General features: G+C 41.9%; 1 protein-coding gene across 1 annotated transcript in view; it reads right to left on the bottom strand.

The window, feature by feature from the left end:
* LMF1 (lipase maturation factor 1) overlaps positions 1-26,444 on the bottom strand; it is a 551,994-nt gene that overhangs the window by 70,879 nt on the left and 454,671 nt on the right. Inside the window, exon 7 of the mRNA XM_077449405.1 lies at positions 4,007-4,190. Within this exon, the coding sequence (XP_077305531.1) occupies positions 4,007-4,190 (184 nt within the window). The remainder of the gene's footprint in view (positions 1-4,006; positions 4,191-26,444) is intronic.

Below are 26,444 nucleotides of genomic sequence, written 5' to 3' on the forward strand. Positions count from 1 at the left end.
ACTTTCTGAGAGGACAATGAGGGACACCTATTAGCAAATGTATTTAGGCATAGGACACGCCCCCTGCCACACCCCCTTAAGGCTGTATTCACACCTGAGCGTTTAAATGTCACGCATTTTTACCACGTTATTACCATGGTTTTGCCGTGATTTTGTTCAGGTCACCAATGTAAAAGGCAGAAAAACGGCTGTAATCTGCCCCAAAGAAGCTCATGTTCTTTTTTGAGCTTAGGGCGTTTTTCAGACGTTTTGCTTCAGGTAACAAAACACTCAGATGTGAACAGGTGCCATTGAAATGAATGGGATTTTGCTTGTTGGACGTTTTAGGAGGTGAAAACGCTCAGGTGTGAATACAGCCTAAAGGAGAATGGCTTTTTACCACTACTATATATTGGCTTTTTAAATTTATAAATGCAGCAATTTAGAAATTGGATGAAAGATTTAGCACTGGGAAACACTTTTTGAAAGATGCAAAATGCATTTTATATAAAGCTATATAGATCAGACCAAAATGAGGGACACACGAGGAGGAAAGGGGGACAGAGGGACATTGCTCCAAATCACAGACAGTCCCTGGAAATCAGGGACAGTATGCTTATATAAATTTGTGCATTTCAGTATTAAAGTATACTAAAGGCAAAACATATTTTTTTTGTGGAGAGGGATTAAAACACCTGTCAGTTTTTATCGCTGTCTGTGCCCCCGCCCGTTTAGGAGATTCACTATCTCTGTTTGTTCTGTTTACTATTATCATTGAAAGTGAAAGTAAAATAAAATCCCAAATTTTTGGCTGTCCCCAGAAAAGTAATAAAGGGGGAATCTTCCTAGAGGGATGCTAGTTTTGGTGCTACCCAAAGAATTCCCTTACTTTGCAGGGATTCCCCATCACTTCCTGTTTGGTTATGGGACAGGAAGTGAAGGAAAATCTCTCCACTGGGACATCCATAGCTTCCAACTGTCTCTGATTTAAGTGACTGTCCCTGATTTGGAGCAAAGTCCCTCTGTCCCTCTAATTTGTCCTTCATTTTGGTCTGATCTATATAGTTGTATATAAAATGCACTTTTTATCTTTCAAAAAGTGTTTTTCAGTGCTAAACCTTTCATCCAATTTCTAAATTGCTACATTTGTAAAATGTAAAAGCCAATATAAATAAATAGTAGTGGTAAAAAAGCCCTTGTTGATTTAATTAACCTTTTTATTTTGTTAATTCTCCTTTAAGGGGGTGTGGCAGGGGGCATGTCCTATACTGACATACATTTGCTAGTAGGTGTCCCTCATTCCCATTTCAAAATGTAGGGAGGTATGGACACCGATGCCGAAAAAACATCTGACAGGGGTTATAACCCTCCCTTACTCTATCCAAAATGAAAAAAAAAAAAAAGTTTTGCCCATAGTTCTACTTTAATTCTATAAGACGATTAATGGCCAAATAGGTTTTCTTTAATAAAACAAAATATCAATGGCGGTGCAGAGCTAAGCCTTGTTCATATAGGCGTATCCATGTGTACATCTGTGTGAAGGGCCGTCTTTGCCCACACGAGGTGCACAGGTATTCTGTACATCCAAGTGCAGGCAGCCCCATTCATGTCTATTGGCACACAGCTGCCGCATGGACACAGCGGCTGGTCCCAATTTGACATCTATGCAGGTACATGTCCCTGAATGCAGATGTTGTGAGTTTGAGGACACGTACCTGCATGGCTTTCGAATTGGGAGCAGCAGCTGTGTCTGTGCAGCTGCTGAGTACCAATAGACATAAATGGGACTGCCTGCGTGCTAATGCATGGAACACCTGTGCATCACATGCAGGCAAAGATGGTCCTTTGCATGGGGGTACGCATAGCCAAGTGAACAAGGCCTTAGCAGTAAGATCAGCTTGCTACAGCAAGTAGGAAGAGCTTAGAACTCAGGTTCACAGATAGGTCCACCAGAAAACCCATGGATGTAACCAACCAGTGTGTGTGAAACTGCTCAATGGCATCAACTAATGTAAAGTATCACCTTTAGACAGATTTGCCCTTTAAACATTAGACCCCATACTCTTGTTCTTCGCCAGACAAGAGGCTCCAGAGCTATAGACACTGTATAGAGGAAACATTATTGCTGTTATTCTGTATATATATTGTGAGCCAAATGACTTCTCACAAGGCCTCATTAGAAACAGAAAATAAACAAGGAAATGCTGTAGTATGAACTATTTATTTGACATATTTCAAATGCTGTTCATGTGTATACAATAATTTATCTCATGTGGGAAGTAAACACGAGATTTATACAATTCCCTGTTTATGCGAAGCCTTGTATAACATCCAACACCAATCGTAAGTCATATAATTGGGTCAGCGACACCTTGCACAACATCTCACTCCAATTATAGGTTACATAATTGGTTTAGCAAATATTGAAAATTATAGTTATGCATAAACCTCAATAAAAAAATCATGTTTTAACTACCAAAAGTGTTATACTACAGTAAGATCTTCATTCTACCTCTTCATTATCAATTTTGAGAGTTGGGGGGTAAGCAAGGGTGTCACAGACAGAAGATTCGTCCATTTTGGAGAAGTCATCCTTCAGTCTTGTCATGTATTGAAGAGGAATCAGCCATTATTGTGGGATATCATAGTCTGTACAGCAATCAATCATTTTTGGAGGACCTACACTTTATTAATTTCACAGGCTACAGAGCAATCAACCACCTTGGAGGACACACTCCTTCAATGTGGTCAATTGCATCTTCTGTCTGTGACACCATTACACCATGGTGTAATGGTGTCACAGACAGAAGAATAATCATCCATTTTGGAGGTGTCGTTCTTCAGTGTTTTGACAGATTAAAAAAAAAAGCTGCAATTTTTGAGGGATGTCATAGTCTGTACAGCAATCAACCATTTTAAGGAACTCACTCACAGTCCGCAGAGCAGTTAACCACCATGGAGGACACGTTCTTCAGTGATCTCACAGACTAATCAAAGAAACAATTTATGGATCTAATGCCTATGTTATGTCACAGACTGAAGAGGAGGTATCCATTTTGTAAGCCTTATGCCATGATGATGTCAAAGATTGAAGCATAGGCAGCTATTCTGGGATAATCATGACAATGCAGCCAATATGACCCTGTGATGGTAAAAGTACTTATTTTAACAAATACATAAAATGTGGTCATGAGTTGGACTTACAAGGATCTGTCTTTCTTGAAGAGGAATCCTACATCAATTTAGGCACAACATGGTACTCAAACAAAATAAGAAGGCACACCAGCCTGGTGGCATTACTGTATAACTCATTAAATAAATGTTAAAAGTCAAATGTACTCACAAAAGAAGAAAGACACAGGCTTAACATGAACAAATTCCACCCAACGTCAGTTCATCGAGTATAGCCTACTCAATGGACTGACGTTGGGTGGCATTTGTACATGCACTAGGTTGGTGCGCCTTCTTCATTTGTGTTTTAGTTGTGGTTACACTGAATCGAGGAAGGCCGCAAGGATAGTGTACAATTTGGTGGTTCCAGTCGGAGAATACCTGTAGTGGCCCATTTTTTGATTCAAGATGCCCGAAGTGTCCATTTTGGTTCCATAAGGCTGGACTTACTGGGAGAGTAGCATACCAGTAGTGCAGACTTTGTTTAAACTTTCTTGATGAACAGCATGGTACTCACCTGCCCTTTGCTAAATCCCATGCTAAACACAAACTGATAAATAACATAGAATTCAAAGGACAACTATAATCATTCCAAGGCAGAAATTACGAGATTCCCTTTCTGGAATGCAGGATTTTTATGTAAATCCAAAATGACCAGTGAGGATGATTTAGTACAAGGCCTTCATCATCAGCTGATCCTTTAGCAGAAGTTGTCAAGGTAATGGAAATGAACTATCCTTGACTAAACACACCAAATTCCACTTAACACGGACTTTTCAATAATGAGTGGAATTATTCTTCTTTTACAAAAACAAAGAATACATAAACTTGCAATTTAATCCACCCATGGGCTTACCATAACTTTTCGGAAGTCTGCCTCCGCTGGCGTCTTGTCTTTGGATCTTGGCCACTTGGTGTTTGACTGACCCATCCTTGGAGCTGAACAGGAAGCTGAAGCTGGCATCATCAAAACAGGCGAGACATGGCACAATGGTAAGCCAGTTTAGGAAGCTGAGGTTACCACTGAGGATAAGAAGAACCTGAAAAACATACAAATAAGGATTTATGGAGGTAGTGAGGTGTCACACTCTTGGGAAAATGGAAATCGATCCAAAAGCTGTACTAAGGATGAATTCCAGGTAAACAGCTTTAAGTAGTATTAAACTCTCAGGTTTTTTTTTGTGTTTCTCGATAGATCCACTTAATTTGCTGAACTATTTAATTTTTCCTAATCCTTACTGTGCTTCCAAACATCTTTACTTCAATACATATTGACTGTAAGCCTTTTCTAGCCACTTCCATGACATTTTGGTTGCGGAGCAAGCGCTGTGAACAGCAGACAGACATGTTGGGGACTCATGACCCAAGATCCCTTGTATGGATCTTCAACATGTATGCCTACATAGACTCTCTTTACACAGAAGCCTGTCAGTGCCCCCCATGTGTGTTGGTGTGCAGGAGACCGCAAACATAAGGGTTGCTGCAATGGGTCTCCAGGGAGACCCTGTAAGACAACATAGCCACCCTATAGGCTGAAACATTCTTCGAGAGATCAGCAAGTTCTTGTTTTAAAGACACAAGGGGACTGAAGATGAAAGAAAAACAGCAATTAAGCAAGCAGATGAGTAATGGAACTACTTTTGATTATACAGATCTTGTGTTTAAAAACGCATTAAAGTAGATGTAAACCTTAACTAGAAGACATTTAGTTTACGAAATAAATGTATCACAAACAATTGCCACATTTCTGCCATTAAGGCCTCATGGACACTGCTGCTCCTAAACTTACGTTTAGGAGTTTTTGGTGTTTTTTTTTTTGCCAAAGCCCCTGAACGCAACTCAATAAAAGCCTATGGGGTTGTTTTACTAAAGGGGAAAAGACCGTGCACTTTGCAAAGTGCAGCTGCTCCAGAGCTTAGTAAATGAGCAGAAACTTTGCTGGTTTCCATCATCCAATCACGTGCAAGCAAAAATATATATATATATTTTATTTTCCTTACATGTGATTGGGTATTCTTTGCAAAGTTGAGCCTTACCTCATTTATTAAGCTCTGGAGCAACTGCTCTCGCATAGTGCAACTGCACTTTCCAAAGTGCACAGTCTATTTCCTTTTACAGTAAATCAACCCCTTTGTGTCCACACACACATAGGAGTTGATTTATTAAAACTGGGGAGTGCAAAATCTGGTGCAGCTTTGCCTGGTGGCCAATCAGCTTTTATCTTCAGCTTGTTCAATTAAGCTTTGACAACAAAAAAACCTGGAAGCTGACTGGTTTCCATGCAGAGTTGCACCAGATTTTGCACTCTCCAGTTTTAGTAAATCTCCCCATAGGCTTTTACCAGAGTTTAGAAGCAGTAAAATGCTCCTCTTCTGAATGCAGAAGAATCAAGTTCAGAAGAAGAGCTTTTGGGTGCATGGGGCCTCAATGTTAGTTTTCATATATTTTCATCCTTCTTGTTTATCCATGCAGCAGATCTCCTTGAGCTTTTTTCAGGCACTTTCTGTCTGCATACATTTGCTCCAGCTCTGGCTGCACATCATTGCTCAGGAACGTAGTGTTGCCACCCCATCCGTTTAAACCCCAACACATATTAATTACACAGGTTCGGTGACTGATTAAGGTGGTAATTAAACTCACTTGGTGCCTTATCTGCATTTAATTAGCCTCAGAACCTGTGTCATTTATATGGGTTTAAAGGGATAAGGTGGCAACTCAACAGGAGCGGCTTCCTGAGAGCGCCAATGGTGGACCATCCCAACGCAATGTGTGTCAGCACAGCCTTTTGTCATCTGCATTAGGGGACCTGTGATGGAGTCACAATGCAGGAGAACATTTTAAAGACAGTTGTCACAGGAAGTGCTTGAAAAGTAAACTTTGTGGCAAGATCACCGAGTATTATTTAAATGGAACCTGCAGATTTTATAAGATTGAAAACAACACCTGAAAGTACAATGACATATTAAAGCTTATATGAGATTTTCGTAAGTGGGTTTAGCTCTGCTTTACCACACATTTGGAATACATATTTGTGAGCTTTCTTACCTACCAATATATTTGTAATTCTACTTAAATAGTCCTGTGATCTTGGTACCCCTGCCAAAAAGCATGACAAGTTGATCTCACTTTTCTGCACTCCAGTTAAACAACACAGCTTAGTTACTGACTCACCTCCACCCTGCTGACAGGATAATAAAAGAACACCACCAGTCTCAGTCAATGGAAAAATACATTTAATGACTTGTTTACTGAATACATTGCTGGATAGAAGAGTGATCTTTTATATCAGCCTGGAATTCAGCTTTAAATAACAAAAAGTTTCATGTGTCAAAAGTGTAGAAAACTGTATTTGTATTGCCCCCCATGATGTCCTGAAAAATTCAGCCAACGAAATGCCAGCTATACCCTCCCAGCCATTTTTTACTTCTACCTAAACCTTAGCTTTCCCGTTGTCTTGCTTGCTTGTGAGAACAAAGGGAAAGAAACCTTGTGTAAAGCTGGCCATACATTAGGTTGACCAGATGTCGCCAGTTTCAGGGGCAGTCCTTGGGAAAAAAAAGTGTCCCACACTTTGTCCCTGGTTAAATGAAGTTGTCCCCGATTTCTGTCAAGCTTTGATAATGGTGTCACCAGTCCAAGCAGCTGTGGGGTATTCCATCTTAGCAGTAGATAAAGGAGAAAAAGGAGAGAAAGGGGCGCCTCTGGGTGCAGATTTTTTTAAAAGGTTTTATTTTTCAGTGTAAAAAACATAAAATTTTGCACTCACATTTAGTAGGCAAAAAGTAAGCATTAAACACCAGGGGTCATCTGGTATATCTGATTTTTGGGACGTCAGTCTGATTCTGCCTGATGAAAGAGCGCGGTCGTCCGACAATCTCGACCCGCACGCTCAAGAAACGCGTCGCATACCCGCTGACGTCACAGCCCCGCGCCCTGGTCGTCTCTGCCTCCCAAGCCTCGTTTTGAAGACCGCACATCTCGTGTCCACCACAAGCCGGCTGCTTCATACAAAACACCTGCAGTGGACAGCATGTGAGAGGAACAGGAACAACGCGATGAGATGACAGATGTGGACCGGACCACTGGCTGACGTCCCAAAAATCAGATATACCAGATGACCCCTGGTGTTTAATGCTTACTTTTTGCCTACTAAATGTGAGTGCAAAATTTTATGTTTTTTACACTGAAAAATAAAACCTTTTAAAAAAATCTGCACCCAGAGGCGCCCCTTTCTCTCCTTTTTCTCCTTTATCTACAGCAATCCAGGAGCTCAAGTTTCAGCTCTTTTAAGGTGGCAGCCCTGCATGCGGATCCATCCCCCCCTCCCCATCCCTTTTCCCCTCCCCCTCTCCATGAACTAAAGAACATTTATTCCCTCCTTTTTTTGGTCTGGACAAAGTAGTGCATTCCCTGCACTCACCATATGTAACCTTATAGACTCCTTTTTTTCAAGTGGGAACCTAATATCTTTGATTTGCGCCAAATACTTGTCTTATATTCCATCTTAGCAACAATTTTGTAATTGGCCTAGAGCAGGAGGAGGGAGGGGAGGAGTGTGTCTGCTCTCGGCTCTGTCCGGGGTTATTGACGATGTCACACGCCGCTATCATGTGGTCTTACTGGTCCCTCCCCTCTTGGCTCGTGTAAACTTTTTCGCAGGAGGTAAGGATATGGATTATTTGCTGCCTTGCTCCTGTTTGTGATGGTGACCTGCAGGCTGCAGCACACATCTGAGCCAGGAGCCAATAAGTCAACATTACACTAGGGTACAACGTCAGGACAAGGGGTTGAGTGGTCATTTGGGAGAAGCGGCTACCCGATGCACAGTGTTTTAATTTAGGGGATGGGTGCCATGTTGTTAAGTAAATCAGTAGCAGTAGACACCAGTGGCACTTTTTGACATTACTACAGACTTTTTCTTTTCCAATGATTTTTATTGAAAATACATTTTTAACAGACAATAAGGTTCTCAATAACACAAATAGCCTGTCAACAACTGTGTTACAAAAGTGGGTGTCAGATCAGTGCAGTTGGATCATTGTACAACTATACCATATGAAAGTTGCTACAGCCTTTTTCAACCAAGGTGCCTTCAGGTTTCTTCAGGGGTGACTTGGCAAGATGCCTAAAAATTCCCCAAAATTTGTATACAATCCAGCGGGTAATTAAGCCTGTTTTTTTTTTTTTAAACCAACAAACTCTTTATTAGATATAAAATAGGTATAGGAGCAATACATTAAACTCCAGGGAAAAGTGTTAAAAGAACGGTTGTCATTAACAGAGATTTAAAGATATAGCTGTGCTCATACGTTTACCCTGGCAAAATGTATGATTTCTTGGCCATTTTTCAGGGAATATGAATGATAACACAAAAACTTTTCTTTCACTCATGGTTAGTGTTTGACAGAAGCCATTTATTATCAATCAACTGCGTTTACTCTTTTTAAATCATAATGACAACAGAAACTACCCAAATGACCCTGATCAAAAGTTTACACACCCTGGTGATTTTGGCCTGATAACATGCACTCAAGTTGACACAAAGGGGTTTGAATGGCTATTAAAGGTAACCATACTCACCTGTGATCTGTTTGCTTGTAATTAGTGTGTGTGTATAAAAGGTCAATGAGTTTCTGGACTCCTGACAGACCCTTGCATCTTTCATCCAGTGCTGCACTGACATTTCTGGATTCTGAGTCATGGGGAAAGCAAAGAAATTGTCAAAGGATCTGCGAGAAAAGGTCGTTGAAATGTATAAAACAGGAAAGGGATATAAAGAGATATCCAAGGAATCGAGAATGCCAATCAGCAGTGCTCAAACTCTATAATCAAGAAGTGAAAAATTAGGGGTTCTGTTGAAACCAAACCACGGTCAGGTAGACCAACTAAAATTTCAGCCACAACTGCCAGGAAAATTGTTCAGGATGCAAAGAAAAACCCACGAATAACTACAGGTGAAATACAGCACTCTCTCAAAACATGTGGCATGGCTATTTCAAGATGCACAATAAGGAGGCACTTGAAGAAAGATGGGCTGCATAGTCGAGTCGCCAGAAGAAAGCCATTACAATGCAAATGCCACAAAGTATCCCGCTTACAATATGCCAAACAGCACAGAGACAAGCCTCAAACCTTCTGGCACAAAGTCATTTGGAGTGATGAGACAAAAATATATATGCATAGCCAGGTATATAGGATACATAAAAAAAAATAACGTTTCTGCTCACAATAATCCGTGAGGACATATAAACATAGGCAAGGATAGCTTCAAGCAAAATGATCATACTCATTCGGTTACTGGTTCTTCCTCTGTGGAGGTAGATGTTAAGTCTAGCCAATGATCCCATATTCTATGGTATTTTGTCAGGCATTTCTGTGTATGTAAATTACTTTTTAGGGTAAGGACTGATTGACAGCCACCATCCATTCACGTGGTGTGGAGGCCACACTCTCGCTATTAACAATCTAGCTGTAAATAACATTTCCTGTAAGAAAATGTGGTGATGCCTATTATGATCCTGGTCAGGGACTAGCCCCAACAAGCACTGTTTAGGACACAGAGTCAGCGGGGAGCCTATTCCATCATGTTAAAACCGGACAACCTGCTCCCAATATCCCTGAATGGCAGTGCAAGTCCATAGAATGAACCATTGGGTTCTCCACACCTGGGACAAGAGGAGTCGTAGTAAGGTTTACACCTGGTTAAATGGATGGGGTTTATATAGAATATGTCTAGTATATACAGTTGGGTAAGTCTATCAGAAAACTTTGGGGAGACCATCTTACAAGATGTTAAAACATCTGTCCATTCATCAGGGGCGGACTGACCATTCAGGCACTCGAGCACTGCCCGAGGGCCCCATGCCACTAAGGGGCCTCATCAGGGTTGCCAGCCTCAATAAAACCAGGGACAGTATGTAAATATCTGTGTTTTTTTTTTAAATCCCAAGATTATAGCTGCCCCGCCTCTCCAGTACCTTTTCAGTGTGTGTATGTGTATTCCGTGTGCATGTATATTGTGTTTGTGTATATAATGTGTGGCCCCATAATCTCCTATTGCCCAGGGGCCCCATAATCTTCTCCTATTGCCCGGGGGCCCCATGAGTTGTCAGTCTGCCCCTGCCACTCATCATCCTCCAGTTCCCCCACATCCTCCTAAGCCTGCCTTTTACTTGCAGAAAGCCACAGGTTTTGTGCAACATTACAACCTTTCAGCCGTCAGAATCCTAACAACCCTGCTGTCATCGGTTGATAAGGATGACTTTGGGCACTTGCACAGCATCCTTATTTGCCTTTCCATCACCATTGGGGTCACATTCATTGAATAAGGGAAAGAAACTGAGGGAGAAGAGAAACATTGGAATACTATTCAGTACCTGTGTGCATATGTGTGCTTTGGAAGAATAAATCACTGCTAACGTTTGGCGTCCCAAGTCTGTGGCTGCATTATGAAAAACTTTTTGATTAGTTTATTACATTTTAGAGTGGGGGTGCCTCGAAATTGGGCATCGTTTAAAGGGCCTTGACTGAAAAAAGGTTGGAAAACACTACATTACTATACAGAGCTGGATTATGACTAGAGAGCCCTCTGCTGGCAGCCACCGGCCTGGGACATGACCTGTCACATGGGTGTGCTGGTGATTGCCTGTGCAGAGAAAGGCAGGAGGGCTTCAGGAGAGGTGGCATGTTCCACTTGATGCCACAGGCTCCTCCCTGTCCTGAAATTATATGGTGCTACCAATCGAGATGAGGGGAGGGAACCCACCAGCAGAGATTGGACTCTGCAAAGCCACATCAAGGCAAGTACAATTCCGGGAGGGGAGAATTTGTGCTGGAGGGGGCGTTGCAATGGGGGGTAGGGGATTGTATTAAAGGAGGGAGAGATTTTTATTTGGGAGGAGCTTTACTTACTTTTCGTCTCTACACTGTGCATGTTATGCACTACTGACCCAGAACAAAGTAGGCTTAGGTACCATTAAACCATACCCCATTGTTAGCACAATTTGGAGACACCCAACATTTTTTTTGCCCACACCCAACATTGGGTGTAGATTACTTTGTGTGCTGCTATTACCCCCACCCCCTGCTCTAAACCTATACCACCTCCAATAAAAGTATGCATGGTCAGTAGTGTGTGCCTACATTTCATTTTGAAATTCTGATCAGCTTACCACACATACTAAAATTTGATGACTGGACGAATACTGTTCGAAAATGTAATTTGCTTTTAACTTTCGATTTTTGGAAAGAATGTAATTTACCGAAAGAAAACCACGGACATTTTCCCATTATGCTCCTTCAAATTTTCTCATCACTGTCAAAAAGGGTTAAGGTTAAAAGGGTCTAAGCTGATTTAGTCAGGGCTTGCACAAATGACGTGGCTGGCCATTTAGGCAACCATCATTTCTCTGGAAGAATAGGAGAGGCACGTGCTCCCCCCACCTAGAAGTACCAGTATTTTCCCTAGCTTCAGGTGGCAGAATGGAACGGCGAAGGTAAGGGGAGTACATATGGAGGGGGGTGAACATTTCATTGAACTGATTGCTTGGCATGGGCAAATCACAGGTTCACTTTAAGTTATTTTGAAGCCAATACTATTGAGTCCTACTAATCTTCATAAGAATTTAGGTGGAAATGAAAGGGTTACTGCACGAAAATCTAATGACCTGAACGCTAAAATGGGTAATAAAAGTTAAATAAAAAAGTAATTTCTTGCTCATGTCAGATTGCTGAAGATTAATCTTATTCCATTATTTGGGGCCAAAACAGACAAATTCTCTTGCAGGATGCCAGGGGCACTTGTGGGGCTTTGTTTTTATGGAGGGGTTTCCTGGCTGGGATATGTCAAAGTCACAGCCATTAATCTGACACGATGTTTGTGCTGGGCTGGGCAGTGTAATTTGGAATGTCAGCCATGAAGGGCCTGCTCCAGGCCTCTCTCCGCAGCCAGCAAACTAGAGCTCAGTGACTGCATGGATTGTAGAGCTCGTCAGGATCCCACCCTACCGGTGGGTGGTGAGTTATCCTATAATTGCACCCTGCTCTTTAACCCTTCCCAAGCAACACACATCTTTACCACTGTAACACAGCGGCTTATATAGCAATACAATATGGTGTCTCATTGTACTACCTATGATAACCAACAGACATTATTAAGTCCTGGGCAGTGAATCATCTTTGACACTTGCAATACAACCTCCTACCTTGTTATCACCTGCAGTAACCACATCCAGTTCGGCTCCAGAGCAATTTTGTTTTATTTGTCGCATACAAAAAAATAAAAATCAAAATTTTTGGCAATAAAATTACTTAACCCCCCCCCCAGAACATTGTATATTTCTGAAAGCAGAGGCCCTGTAAAATAAACAGGTGATAGTTGCAAATTTTTTTGTCACATGGTATTTGCGCTGTTTATTAAAGGCAAATTTTCAGGACTAAATATAATATGATGAATTTTAGTGCAAAAACACACCATATAATACCCATTTTTGGTTAACACATAAAAGATGAGGTTGCATCGAGTAAACAGATATCAAACATTCAAACATTCCATATCTTAAAATTGCGTGTGCCCATATCGCCAAACACTGTGGTGCCCATAAATCACCATAGGCGATGCTTTAAAAGCCTTTAGCCTTCAGTTTAGAGTTAACTAGGAGCTCTTGTGCTAGAATTATTGTTCTCACGCTGACATTCGTGGCGATATGTCACACGTGTGGTGTGAACGCGTGCACATTCTGGGCTTCCGTTTGCACAGAGCAACTGGGTTTTCAGCAATTAAAAAAAAAAAAAAAAAAATATATATATATATATATATATATATATATATATTTTATTATCATTTTGTTTTTTTTCCTAAAACAGTGCTAAAAATATGCAATGTCACTGTACCAATGACGCTGGCTGAGAAGGGGTTGTGCCTAGCCAGTGTTTTACTGTACTATGTGTGCTGCTTTTACTCAGGGAAGTGATGGATTTTATTCCCTGCTTTGCAGGAACACAAAATCCATCCGTTCTGCCATCATAGATCTGCTTTGTTCTATCTCTCTGCCTGACGATTGGTGGGTGCCAGTGGAAATTCAGTGCCTGGCACCTGCACATCAGCTTCTGGTGTGAGCAATCACAGCAGTAAGTGGCCTGCCAGCGGCACGTGCCACCTAGGTGGAAGTGCAGAACCATGTGTACTTATGTGATTCTGTGCAGGATGGCCACCCTGTAATAGTAAATCTGCTATAGGGCAGTCCTTAACTGGTTAATGCTGATACGGTATAGGGAGAATGCTCAGACTGAACAGCACTACACGTATTCTGGTAAGATAACAGTTTACATGAATGGTTTTCTATTAAATGTTTTATCTTTTATCCACTTCTGGACTGCCGCATGCCGATGTACGTCCTTACTTTGAAGGGAGATACCATTGTTATGGCAGCAGCTAGCTGCCATAATCCCAGTATCCCCTTGTTCAGCAGGCGGTCTGCTCCAAGATAAAAGTGGTCTCTGCAGTGGATTCACTGCAAGATCACTTTTATCGGTGGCGGGGAAGGGCCTCCCCCCACCACGCTTCAGTGCCCTTCGCTGCTTACCAGAGCCGTTAGCAGCAGCGTAGGCTATCGGATGCTGTCACTAGCTGGGTATGGAGACAAGTGAGGGGAAGACGGCCCCCACCCGTCTCCATGACATTGCAGGTCAGAAGCGACGTCAAAATGTCACTTCTGCCCATAGCTCTTAAAGGGTCATTTTTTTTTTTATTGTATTTTAGTGTATATATGAGATCTGAGGTCTTTTTGGCCCCAGATCTCATATTCAAGAGGCCCTGTCATGCTTTTTTTCTATTACAAAGGATGTTTACATTCCTTGTAATAGGAATAAATTCATTGGAAAAAAAAAAAACTGTGTAAAAATAAAAAATAAATAAGAAAATATATATTTTTTTAAACTCGCCCCGTCTAGCCGAGCTTGCGTGCAGAAGCGAACGCTTACATGAGTAGCGCCCGCATATGAAAACGGTGTTCAAACCACACATGTGAGGTATCGCCGTGATCGGTAGAGCGAGATCAATAATTCTAGCCCTGGACCTCCTCTGTAACGCAGAACATGCAACCTGTAGAATTTTTTAAACGTCGCCTATGGAGATTTTTAAGGGTAAAGGTTAGTCGCTATTCTTTCACAATATAAAAGAAATCGGGATAACTTCCGGAAAAAAAAAAGTGCGCTTGTAAGACCGCTGCGCAAATATTGTGTGACAGAAAGTATTGCAACAACCACCATGTTATTCTCTAGGGTGTTAGAATATTTTTTTATAATATTTGGGGGTTATAAGTAATTTTCTAGCAAAAAACCTGTTTTTAACTTGTAAAGAACACATCTAAAAAACAAGAGGCTCAGTGGTTAATATAAAAAGAATGAATAAAAAGACAATCGACACTTACTGCTCTATGGAATTATTGCGCAGGAAGACAACTGTGCATAGGAAAATAGCTCCCACCATAAAGACAACTCTCTTCATTAACAGTAAGAGAACCTGTTGCTCTGTAACTGCATGGGCAAAACGCAGGTTCACTTTAAGTCTGTGCAATGACCATAAGAATTTTAGTTTACTAGCCCTTTAAGTTGCTGTTAAACCCAACACGTCTGCGATTCTAAGAGATCCTAATGAATGTAAAGCATTACCCTGACTCGTTAACGACCGTTCCCTGTGCTATGATTCATGTCTCTGGACGGTGAGCAGCCTGCGAGCTTTACTGATGAATTAGCCCCAACATGTAGCAGGCCCGTGCCCCTTGCAGGGGGATATGTCACCAGCTGAAGCAGCGAAGGGAAAAATTCAATATACTGCACCATAAAAACAAACAGAAGCCATAAAGTGGCTGGAATGCATAGGCCGGGGAAACAATGACGCCCCTGATGGGAGACGTGCCGCTTCATTACCAGACTAAGACCCCATAACGAGCATTTCCTGCCGCTGCTTGTATTTGGCGGGGAGTTATAACCGCTGCAATTAATGGGAGGAGGTGACAAGTGGGGTGCAGGTAACGCTGTGTGGAGAAAGGCTTGCCAAGAGAATGGGATTATGGGTAAAATTGAAAAAAATAGTCATATAGTAGAAACAATGCCAAAACAACCAAGTGATAAATGACCACACAGGGCATAAAACAATGACGCTAGATAAGCGCCAGCCATTTGGTCATCAGGCTGAAAATGACTTTTTCAATTTTATTGTTTGTGAACAAAAGGAAGAGATAGCTTTAAAGGATAAGTCAATCTTTTGCAAAAAAATAAAAAATAAAATAATTACACCCACATTTGCAAGAAAAAAAAAAAAGCGCGCTTAATGTTTTTTCCACATATCAGCCTGTAAGGCATTGCGACTGCAGTGCTTCGCAGGTTAAATGTCCAGGCTACAGCAGACTCTTCCTCCAGCTCTATATATATATATATATATATATATATGGACTTTCAGGTAGAGAGTTGGAAAAAGTATCAATGGACTACGAGTATGGCACTTGTGTTCCTTTGATCAGCCTGCTGCAGTTGGAGATGGGACTTGTAGTTTATTAATATGGGTGTAACCTATAACATGGTCTAAAACAGTGGTGGCCAACATTCTTGATATGGGGGGGCTTAAGTACATCCCCTGACATCACAAAAGGGCTGCACATACAATTTAGTGTCAGAGACTGCAGACACACAACAGGATATAATCAAAGACTATGGACATAATACAAGAGATGGTCAGAGGCTGTAAATATAATACAGGAGATGGTCAGAGACTTCATACATGACACAAAAGATGGTCATAGACTTTGGATATAATACAAGAGATGGTCAGAGACTTTGGATATAATACAAGAGATGGTTAAAGACTGTACACATGGTGGAGCAGATGTTCAGAGACTGCAGACTTGACACAAGAGATGGTCAGAGACTGTGGATATAATACAAGAGATGGTCAGAGACTGTGGATATACTACAAGAGATGGTCAGAGACTGTGGATATAATACAAGAGATGGTCAGAGACTGTGGATATACTACAAGAGATAGTCAGATACTGTGGATATGGGGGAGGAGATGTTCAGAGACTGCAGACTTGACACAAGAGATGGTCAGAGAGTGCGGATATACTACAAGAGATGGTCAGAGACTGTGGATATAATATAAGAGATGGTCAGAGACTGTGGATATAATACAAGAGATGGTCAGAGACTGTTGATATACTACAAGAGATGGTCAGAGACTGTTGATATACTACAAGAGATAGTCAGATACTGTGGATATGGGGGAGGAGATGTTCAGAGACTGCAGAGTTGACACAAGAGATGGTCAGAGAGTGCGGATATACTACAAGAGATGGTCAGAGACTGTGGATATAATATAAGAGATGGTCAGAGACTGTGGATATAATACAAGAGATGGTCAGAGACTGTTGATATACTACAAGAGATGGTCAGAGACTGTTGATATACTACAAGAGATAGTCAGATACTGTGGATATGGTGGAGGAGATGTTCAGAGACTGCAGACTTGACACAAGAGATGGTCAGAGACTGCGGATATACTACAAGAGATGGTCAGAGACTGTGGATATACTACAAGAGATGGTCAGAGACTGTGGATATACTACAAGAGATGGTCAGATACTGTGGCTATACTACAAGAGATGGTCAGAGACTGTGGATATACTACAAGAGATGGTCAGATACTGTGGATATGGTGGATGAGATGTTCAGAGACTGCAGACTTGACACAAGAGATGGTCAGAGACTGCGGATATACAGCGCCTTGAAAAAGTATTCACATCCCTTGACATTTTTCACATTTTTCCATGTTACAACCAAAAACTTAAATGTATTTTAGTGGGATTTTATGTGATAGACCAACACAAAGTGGTACATAATTGTGAAGTGAAGGAAAATTATAAATGTTTTAATTTTTTTTTTTTTACAAATACATATCTGAAAAGTGTGGCATGCATTTGTATTCAGCCCTCTTTACTCTGATACCCCTAACTGAAATCTAGTGGAATCAATTGACTTCAGAAGTTAACTAATTAGTAAATAGAGTCCACCTGTGTGTAATTTAATCTCAGTAGAAATGCACCTGTTCTGTGAAGCCCTCAGAGGTTTGTTAGAGAACCTTAGTGAACAAACAGCATCATGATGGCCAAGGAACACACCAGATAGGTCAGGAAAAAAAGTAGTGGAAAAGTTTAAAGCAGGGTTAGGTAATAAAAAAAACATCCCAAGCTTTGAACATCTCACAGAGCACTGTTCAATCCATCATCTGAAAATGGAAAGAGTATGGTACAACTGCAAACCTACCAAGACATGGCCGTCCACCTAAACTGACAGGCCAGGCAAGGAGAGCATTAATCAGAGAAGCAGGTAAGAGGCCCATGGTAACTCTGGAGAGGCTGCAGAGATCCACAGCTCAGGTGGGAGAATCTGTCCACAGGACAACTATTAGTCGTGCTCTCCACAAATCTGACCTTTATGGAAGAGTGGCAAGAAAAAAAGCCATTGTTTAAAGAAAGCTATAAGAAGTCCTGTTTGTGAGAAGTCATGTGGGGGACACAGCAAACATGTGGAAGAAGGTGCTCTGGTCAGATGAGACCAAAATGTAACTTTTTGGCCTAAAAGCAAAACACTATGGGTGGCAGAAAACCAACACTGCACATCACCCTGAACACACCATCCCCACCGTGAAACATGGTGGTGGCAGAATCATGTTGTGGAGATGCTTTTCTCCAGCAGGGACAGGGAAGCTGGTCAGAGTTGAAAGAAAGATGGATGGAGCAAAATACAGGGCAATCTTAGAAGAAAACCTGTTAAGAGTCTGCAAAAGACGTGAGACTGGGGCAGAGGTTCATCTTCTAGCAAGACAACACTAAACATACAGCCAGGGCCGTCTTTAATATTGATTGGACCCTGGGCAAAAATTTTCTTAGGGCCCCCCTCCCCCCATGAAATTTCACTCTCCACCTTCTCTAAGACATACAATAAATAGCAGCTAGGCTTAAAATCAGTTTACTGTATCAGATCAGGCAGCGATTGCGATTGGTTGCCAGAGGTTACAGCATATCATTACTGCTTACTGACTGGTTGCTAGAGGTAACAGCACTCCTTAAGGCTCATTCATTAGTTGCTAGAGGTTACAGCACATTTCTGTTTGTTGATTGGCTGCTAGAGATCGCTGTACAGTAATACTGCTCACTGGTTGCTATAGGTTACAGCACATCTTCTCCTCACTGCAGGGGGGCATGATATACCTATGAATGCTGCCTTTATTTACATATCAATGCTGTTGGCCTCAGTTATTTACATATGCATGTCACTGCTATTTACATATGAATGCCAGTATTTACATGTAAACACAGGTCTGCAGGTGAGTCACCTGTACACAACAATAGGGCAGAGCTGGGCAGCATTAGTAGCAGCACAGGACTAAAACTTCAAGGGACAAGGGAATGTAAACTGGGATAGTTGGCAAGTATGAGGCAGCTGTTTTGGGCCCCACAACAATGACAGGGCCCAGGGCAGCTGCCCCTTTTGCCCTGCCTTAAAGACGTCCCTGCATACAGCCAGAGCTACAATGGAATGGTTTAGATCAAAGCATATTCACGTGTGGCCTAGCCAAAGTCCACACTTAAATCCAATTGAGAATCTATGACATGGTTTAAAAATTGCTGTTCAGAGACACTCCCCATCCAATCTGACAGAGCGTGAGTTTTTTTTCAAAGAAGAATGGGCAAAAATGTCACTCTCTAGATGTGCAAAGCTGGTAGAGACATCTCCAAAAAGACTTGCAGCTGGAATTGCAGTGAAAGGCTGTTCTACAAAATATTGACTCAGGGGGGCTGAATACAAATGTACCCCACACTTTTCACATATTTATTTGGAGAACCATTTCTAATTTTCCCTCCACTTCACAATTATGTACCACTTTGTGTTGGTCTATCACATAACATCCCAATAAAATGCATTTACGTTTTTTTGGTTGTAACATGACAATATGTGAAAAATGTTGAGGTGTATGAATACTTTTTCAAGGCACTGTAATACAAGAGATGGTCAGAGACTGTGGACATGACACAAGAGATGGTCAGAGACTGTGGACATGACACAAGAGATGGTCAGAGACTGCGGACATGGTGGAGGGGATGTTCGGAGACTGCAGACATGAGACAAGTGATGGTCAGAGACTGTGGACATGACACAAGAGATGGTCAGAGACTGTGGACATGACACAAGAGATGGTCAGAGACTGTGGACATGACACAAGAGATGGTCAGAGACTGTGGACATGGTGGAGGGGATGTTCGGAGACTGCAGACATGAGACAAGTGATGGTCAGAGACTGCGGCACGTATTCACGATGCCCTGTAAATATGCGCTTCTGTGTCACACATTTCACAGAGCCTGCCTTCTGAACTACAGCGGTGCTTCAGGAGGTGGAGTCAGTACAGGAATCACAGCTTGTAGGTAGCAAGGTACAGTGGGATATGTAGTCCTTAGAAATGGAAATGTAACCAAAGGAATGAATAAAGGAGAAGTTGCAAAGCATGCAGGGAATCTAGGAAGTTGCAGAAAGAGGTGACAAGCAGACAGACAGTGCTTATGAATCAACAACATGAAAGGAGATTTTTTTACGTAAATTTATAATGGATTATCAAAAATAATATCATTTGTATTGCTATTATAATGCTGATGTTATAAAATGAAAGTGTATGCTGTGACTACAGATCTTTTTAAGGTTTATACATTGCAGAAAATGAGTGCCCACAAGGCCATTCGTGTATAATGGCATCCCAATGCACAAGTACAATAGGTTCTAACAGACCAGCACTGCAGGACACCACCCACATGCTGTGGGCTGTGTTAAAATAATGCAAGGTCTGGGCTTCAGTCCCTTACTGTAAGTTGGCAGCCTGTTCAAAATGAATAGATTGCATTTTTGCAAATTAAAGGGCAAACCAAAACTCTGCTCAGCCACAAGTGTGCAAAGGGGGTCCTAAATGTTTTTTGTTAAGGTGCAGAAGGGTTCGAATCTCTGTTATTCTTTTAAATACTTTGGGGCGATCTTTCTTTACTCCATGTTTTCTCTGACACCCATCGAGTCACCCACCAGTGTACTCACTTCATAGCTCAGAACTATACAGTTGTGCTCATAAGCGCAGAATTAATGATTTCTTGCCCATTTTTCAGAGAATATGAATGATAACACAAAAACTTTTCTTTCACTCGTGGTTAGTGTTTGGCTGAAGCCATTTATTATCAATCAACTGTGTTTACTCTTTTTAAATCCTAATGACAACAGAAACTACCCAAATGACCCTGATCAAAAGTTTACATACAACAGTTTTTAATACCGTGTATTGCCCTCTTTAACATCAATGACAGCTTGAAGTCTTTTGTGGTATTTGTGGATGAGGCTCTTTATCTTCTCAGATGGTAAAGTTTCCCATTCCTCTTGGCAAAAAGCCTCCAGTTCCTGTAAATTCTTGGGCTGTCTTGCATTAACTGCACATTTGAGATCTCCCCAGAGTGGCTCAGTGATATTGAGGTCAGGAGACTGAGATGCCACTCCAGAACCTTCACTTTATTCTGCTGTAGCCAATGACAGGTCAATTTGGCCTTGTGTTTTGGATGATTGTCATATTGGAAAGTCCAAGTACGTCCCATGCTCAGCTTTCTGGCTGATGAATGCAAATGTTCCTCCAGTATTTTTTGATAACATACGGCATTCATCCTGCCAACAATTTTGACCAAATTTCCTGTGCCTTTGTACCTCACACATCCCCAAAACATCAGTGATCCACCTCCGTGTTTCACAGTAGGTATACCTTTCATCATAGGCCTTGTTGACTCCTCTCCAAATGTAGCATTTATGGTTGTGGTCAAAAGGCTCAATTTTGGTCTCATCACACCAAATAACTTTGTGCCAGAAGTTTTGAGACTTGTCTCTGTGCCGTTTGGTGTTTTGTAAGCGGAATACTTTGTGGCATTTGTGTAGTAATGGCTTTCTTCTGGCGACTCGACCATGCAGCCCATTTTCTTCAAGTGTCTCCTTATTGTGCCTCTTGAAACAGCCACACCACATGTTTTCAGAGAGTCCTGTATTTCACCTGAAGTTATTTCTGGGTCTTTCTTTGCATCCTGAACAATTTTCCTGGCAGTTGTGGCTAAAATTTTAGTTGGTCTACCTGGCCGTGGTTTGGTTTCAACAGAACCTTTCTATAACCCTTTCCTGTTTTATACAGTTCAACTACCTTTTCCCACAGATCCTTTGAAAATTCTTTTGCTTTCCCCATGACTCAGAATCAAGAAACATCAGTGCAGCACTGGATGAAAGATGCAAGGGTCTGTCAGGAGTCCAGAAACGTATTGACCTTTTATGCACACACACTAATTACAAGCAAACAGATCACAGGTGAGGATGGTTACCTTTAATAGCCACTCCCCTAAAGTTTTTGTGTTATCATTCATATTCTCTGAAAACTTGCCAAGAAATCATAAATTCTGCTGGGGCATGTAAACTTATGAGCACAACTGTACATGGATTTGTTTATAAACACAAGCCCATTCATGCATTAAAAAAAAAAAAAAAAATTAAACTGAGAAATATAAAAGAATTGTATGTCTTTTTCAGGTTTTTGGCATATTTTCGTGTTTTTAATAATAATTTTATAAGAAAGGAAATCAAAATAGCAACTTAAAAAAGTTTAAAGAGACACCACCAACACAAGCATGAGTCCGGTGTTCCATACCTGTATAAGCCATGTGTAAGTAGAAAATCACTGTAGCAGTCGCCGCTACTACAGTGATCGCCGCTGTCACCTGGCTGCCAAGTATTCCTCATCTCCCCTTCACACTATCCTTCTGTTCCTCTTTTATATAATCCCCAATTACCAAAAACGAATCTATCATGCGTTTTTTTTTAAGAGGTTGAGGGTCCTCTGCATTTATTAGGTTGACCACCATTGTTCTAACTGTTCCTCCCTCCACTGAAAACTAAAGCGAAAAGTGACGTGCTGCAATCTTGTACCTTTCCATGATTGTACAATCTGGAGTTTGTTTTAGAAGTATATCTCTACCCATACCTACAAATTTGATTCGTTTTGAGAGGAGCCTAATGTCATCCTAAAAACAGCTCAGTGTCTTTTGGTGGAGATAAACGATGGCACAATGTTTGATATGACTGAAGAATCCTAATCATCCATCTGCATGTTCCTGTGACTGGCAATGTGTACATTATAAGAATTATGGATAATGTTAGGAATATAGGGAGGCCACCTCAGCCCACTTTTCTACCAAAAATCCTAAAGTATGTCTTGAAACTCACCTCAGTAATGAAAATGCAGTCCAGGGCATTGAGTACAATAAATCAGTGTCCTACAGTTGCCCACCAGCAAACACTAATACTAATGCTAAAGGGAATAATATAACCTAAAAGTATTGTCAGATCTGAATATGATCTTATGTTGTTAAATAGTTGTCAACCCCTTTTGCGGTGAGAAATCAATCAAGCAGGTTAAAACCAGGCCTCAATACCACTGTTTCCACTGAAGATAAGCAATAGTGACAGAGTAAGGTTTAGCGCTCATCATCACCTCTCATCTGCTCTTGCTTTAAATGAATCCTATACCTGAGGGTCAGCAGGCGCATGTATATCTGACTGCTGCTGTGGGTCTAAAAGCAGCCTAATGTACACATGATTGGAATTTTGGTCAGAAAAAGCTCTGATGGTTTTCCCAGCAGAATTTCATGGGATTTCGCTCAAGCTGTCTTGCATACACATGGTCACACCAAATTCCGATCACCAAGAACGTGGTGACGTACAACACGTACGACGGGACTAGAAAAACGAAGTTCAATAGCCAGTAGCCAATAGCTTCCATCTCGTAGTTGAGTCTGAGCTCGAGCAGAAGGTGGAGTCATTTACACCAAGCACCGCTGCCACAGCATCCCGATCCTCCGTTCCGACAACATCCGCATCTGCACATACAGTAGTGATGCCACCCCCAGAACCTCGAGTTCCTACCCCAGAGAGGTTTTCCGGAGATCGCAGCAAATTTCGCGCCTTCAAGAACGCCTGCCAGTTATATTTTTTGCTGCAGCCTCGTACCTTTTCCCTGGAAAGCACAAAGGTGGGATTCATTGTTTCCTTACTTCAGGGCGAACCCCAAACCTGGCCCCACCGCTTATTGGAACAGGCCAGCCCTCTGCTTGATACCATGGACTCTTTTTTAAATGAGATGGCTAAGTTATATGATGACCCTCAGCGTGCCACAACTGCAGAGGCCAGTCTCCATGCCATTCAGCAGGGTCGCAGACCTGTAGAGGACTACGTAACGGACTTCAGGAGGTGGAGTTCTGATACTCAATGGAACGACGCCGCCCTCCGTTATCAGTTCCGCATTGGACTATCCGAGGCTCTAAAAGACGAGTTGGCCCGTATCGGAGTTCCCAGTTCTTTGGAGGACCTAATACAAGTGTCAATTCAAATTGATCGTCGTCTCAGGGAAAGGAGATCTGAGAGAATCAGCCAAATTCGTCCCACATGGATGTTGCCTAAAATCCCGAATCATCCTCCCATTCCTTCATCTCATACACCTGTTACCACCTCTGAAACTCCAGAACCAATGCAAATAGGCTTGCTTCGTTCGCCGTTATCTGGGGAAGAAAAACAGCGCTGTCGTCAGAACAATCTCTGTCTCTATTGTGGAGAAGCTGGTCATTATGCAAATACGTGTCCAAACAAGACTCGTAAGTTCCATCCTTCGTTTCTTGAACCCAATGCTTTGCCTTTAACAAAATCCATTCACATCGCTGTTCCCATCTCCTTACAGCTTCCAGAAGGAACACTCCAGGTTCAAGCTATAGTTGACTCTGGCGCCTGCAGCTGCTTCATTGATCACGCTCTGGTCCTTCAACATAATATACCTCTGATATCCAAGCAACGTCAACTCTCCATACGGTTGGCGGATGGGTCAAACATTAAATCTGGCCCCATCACCCATGAGACTCAACCACTATCCGCCAGCATACTACCCAACCATCAGGAACTACTCCGCCTGGACGTTATTTCTTCACCTCTATTTCCGATCATTCTGGGGATGCCCTGGCTACAAGCCCATAATCCTCAAATAAACTGGGTGACTGGTGAAGTGGTTTTTCAATCCACCTACTGCCTTCAGAACTGCCTCAAGATCTCCCATCACTTGGTCCCAGTTCTTGCCTGCTCAGAGCCCGCATCCGAGGCTCAAAGACTGGTCCCGGCTACTTATCACAGTTTTCTAGATGTTTTTGACAAACAAAAAGCTGACACTCTTCCTCCACATCGGGTTTACGATTGCCCAATTGAATTATTACCAGGAGCTGAAATTCCCTTCGGAAGGATATTTCCCTTATCGGAACCTGAACTTCTGGTCCTCAAAGAATATATTGATGAGAACCTCAAGAAGGGGTTCATCCGGCATTCCTCCTCTCCAGCTGGTGCTGGGATATTCTTTGTGGAGAAAAAAGATCATTCCCTCCGCCCATGCATGGACTACAGGGACTTGAACAAAGTAACGATTAAAAATCGATATCCCCTTCCATTGATCCCGGAATTATTCCAGAGACTTCGGTCGGCAAGAATATTTACAAAACTAGATTTGCGGGGGGCCTATAATTTGATCAGAATCCGTGAAGGGGATGAGTGGAAAACGGCTTTCCGGACATGCTTTGGCCACTTTGAGTATTTGGTCATGCCATTCGGACTCTGCAACGCACCAGCTACGTTCCAGCATTTTGTTAACGATATTTTCAGAGACTTTTTGGATTTGTTTGTAATCGTTTATTTGGACGATATTTTGATATTTTCAGACTCCTTAGAAACACATCGTAACCACGTAAAACAGGTTCTTCTCAGACTGAGGCAAAACGGACTCTATGCCAAAGCCGAGAAATGTGAGTTTGAGCGCCAGACCATTCACTTTCTCGGCTTGGTGATATCGATTGAGGGTGTGGAAATGGATCCTCAGAAGGTTTCAGCCATCTTATCCTGGCCACCTCCAACCGATAAGAAAGGGGTACAACGTTTTATTGGGTTTTCTAATTTCTATAGAAAATTTATCAAGAACTTCTCCAGCATTATTGCACCTATCACACAACTCACAAGAAAACAAAGTCGATTTCAATGGACTGCTGCAGCTCAAGCTGCGTTTGATAAATTAAAAGGACTGTTCACATCTGCCCCAATATTAAAACATCCTGACCCTGCTCTGCCTTATACCCTGGAAGTGGATGCATCAGAAAATGCTGTAGGAGCCATTTTGTCCCAACGCCAAGGGCCCCAGTCCTTAACGCATCCTGTAGCTTTCTTTTCCAAAAAACTAGGTGCATCAGAAAAGAACTATGATGTGGGGGATCGGGAACTTTTGGCAATAAAATCAGCTTTAGAGGAATGGCGGTACCTCCTGGAAGGGGCAACACACCCAATATTGATCTTCACAGATCATAAAAATTTGGAGTACCTCAGAACGGCCAAACGTCTCAGGCCTCGGCAGGCAAGATGGGCTCTTTTCTTTTCTCGTTTTAATTTTCACATAACTTACAGACCAGGATCCAAGAACAGTAAACCTGATGCGTTATCCCGTATGTTCACAGAAACTGAAGTCTCATCTCCTCCAGACACTATCCTGCAAGCTGGAAATTTCTTATTAACACAACCTAGTTTCTTATCACAGGTTCGTCAGTCCTCCCAAGGAACATTAATCCCTCCAGATACAAACCTCCAAGAGAAGGATGGTCTCTTCTGGCTGAAAGACAAACTTTTCATCCCTCAGGATCTTCGCACTTCTGTTCTACAGGTTTGCCATGACTATCCTCTGGCTGGTCACTTTGGGGGTCACAAGACTACGAATCTAGTACAAAGACACTTCTGGTGGCCAAATCTTGCAAAAGACTGTAGGGACTATGTCAACTCTTGCCCAACTTGCCTCAGGAATAAAAATAGCAAGAATAAAGCATGGGGACTGTTGAGACCACTACCCATTCCCGAAAGACCATGGGATAAGATCGCAATGGATTTCATTGTTGAACTTCCTCCATCTGAAGGGTTTTCTTCCATTTTTGTGGTAGTGGATCGTTTTTCTAAAATGTCACACTTCATTCCCATGAGAGGAACTCCATCTGCGACTGAAACAGCCAAAATATTCATTAAAGAAATTGTTAGGCTCCACGGAATTCCCAGTGATATTGTCTCTGACCGTGGAGTTCAGTTCACGTCAAAATTCTGGAAATCCTTGTGTGAG

This window comes from Lithobates pipiens, unplaced genomic scaffold (assembly GCF_037356315.1).
Source record: "Lithobates pipiens isolate NorthernLeopardFrog02 unplaced genomic scaffold, aLitPip1_a1.2 Scaffold_22, whole genome shotgun sequence".
In the NCBI taxonomy this organism is placed as follows: domain Eukaryota; kingdom Metazoa; phylum Chordata; class Amphibia; order Anura; family Ranidae; genus Lithobates; species Lithobates pipiens.